The sequence below is a fragment of the Calidris pugnax genome, unplaced genomic scaffold, assembly GCF_001431845.1.
Source record: "Calidris pugnax isolate Ruff unplaced genomic scaffold, ASM143184v1 scaffold4, whole genome shotgun sequence".
NCBI lineage: Eukaryota > Metazoa > Chordata > Aves > Charadriiformes > Scolopacidae > Calidris > Calidris pugnax.
The window spans coordinates 1821989-1822353 of record NW_015090781.1 but is presented as its reverse complement, the minus strand read 5'-3'; the positions used below and the strand labels follow the sequence as shown (position 1 = coordinate 1822353).

The window sequence follows — 365 nt, the reverse complement described above, 5'->3', positions numbered from 1 at the left end:
CCCTCCCGCACTCCTCGCCTGGGCAACCCCTACCCCGGGCACTCCCCTCTCCTGCTGCGGGCACCCTGCAGCCACCCCCACCACCTCATCCTCATCCTCCCCTCACTCACCGGGGACGCAGTAGCGAGCAGGAGGCGCCATGTTCCCTGCCGAGAGTGCTGCCGCAGCAAGCGCTCATCCTATTGGTCCCCGGTGGGAGGGCCGCGCTGTAAGCGACGGAGCTATTGGTTCTCTCCTCTACGCGACGCGGAAGGCGGGCGCGCTGCCCGCTGGGAGTTGTAGTCCGGGGCCGGCGGGAGGCGCGTCCCGGCATGCTGTGTGCGGGCCGTGCGCAGGCGCAGTGCGCGGGGCGGCGGGCGCTGCCC

General features: G+C 72.3%; 1 protein-coding gene across 1 annotated transcript in view; it reads right to left on the bottom strand.

The window, feature by feature from the left end:
- EXOSC1 (exosome component 1) overlaps nt 1–238 on the bottom strand; it is a 2272-nt gene extending 2034 nt beyond the window's left edge. The window contains exon 1 of the mRNA XM_014958289.1: nt 111–238. Within this exon, the coding sequence (XP_014813775.1) occupies nt 111–141 (31 nt within the window). The 5' untranslated portion in view covers nt 142–238. The remainder of the gene's footprint in view (nt 1–110) is intronic.
- Nucleotides 239–365: the final 127 nt, after the last annotated feature.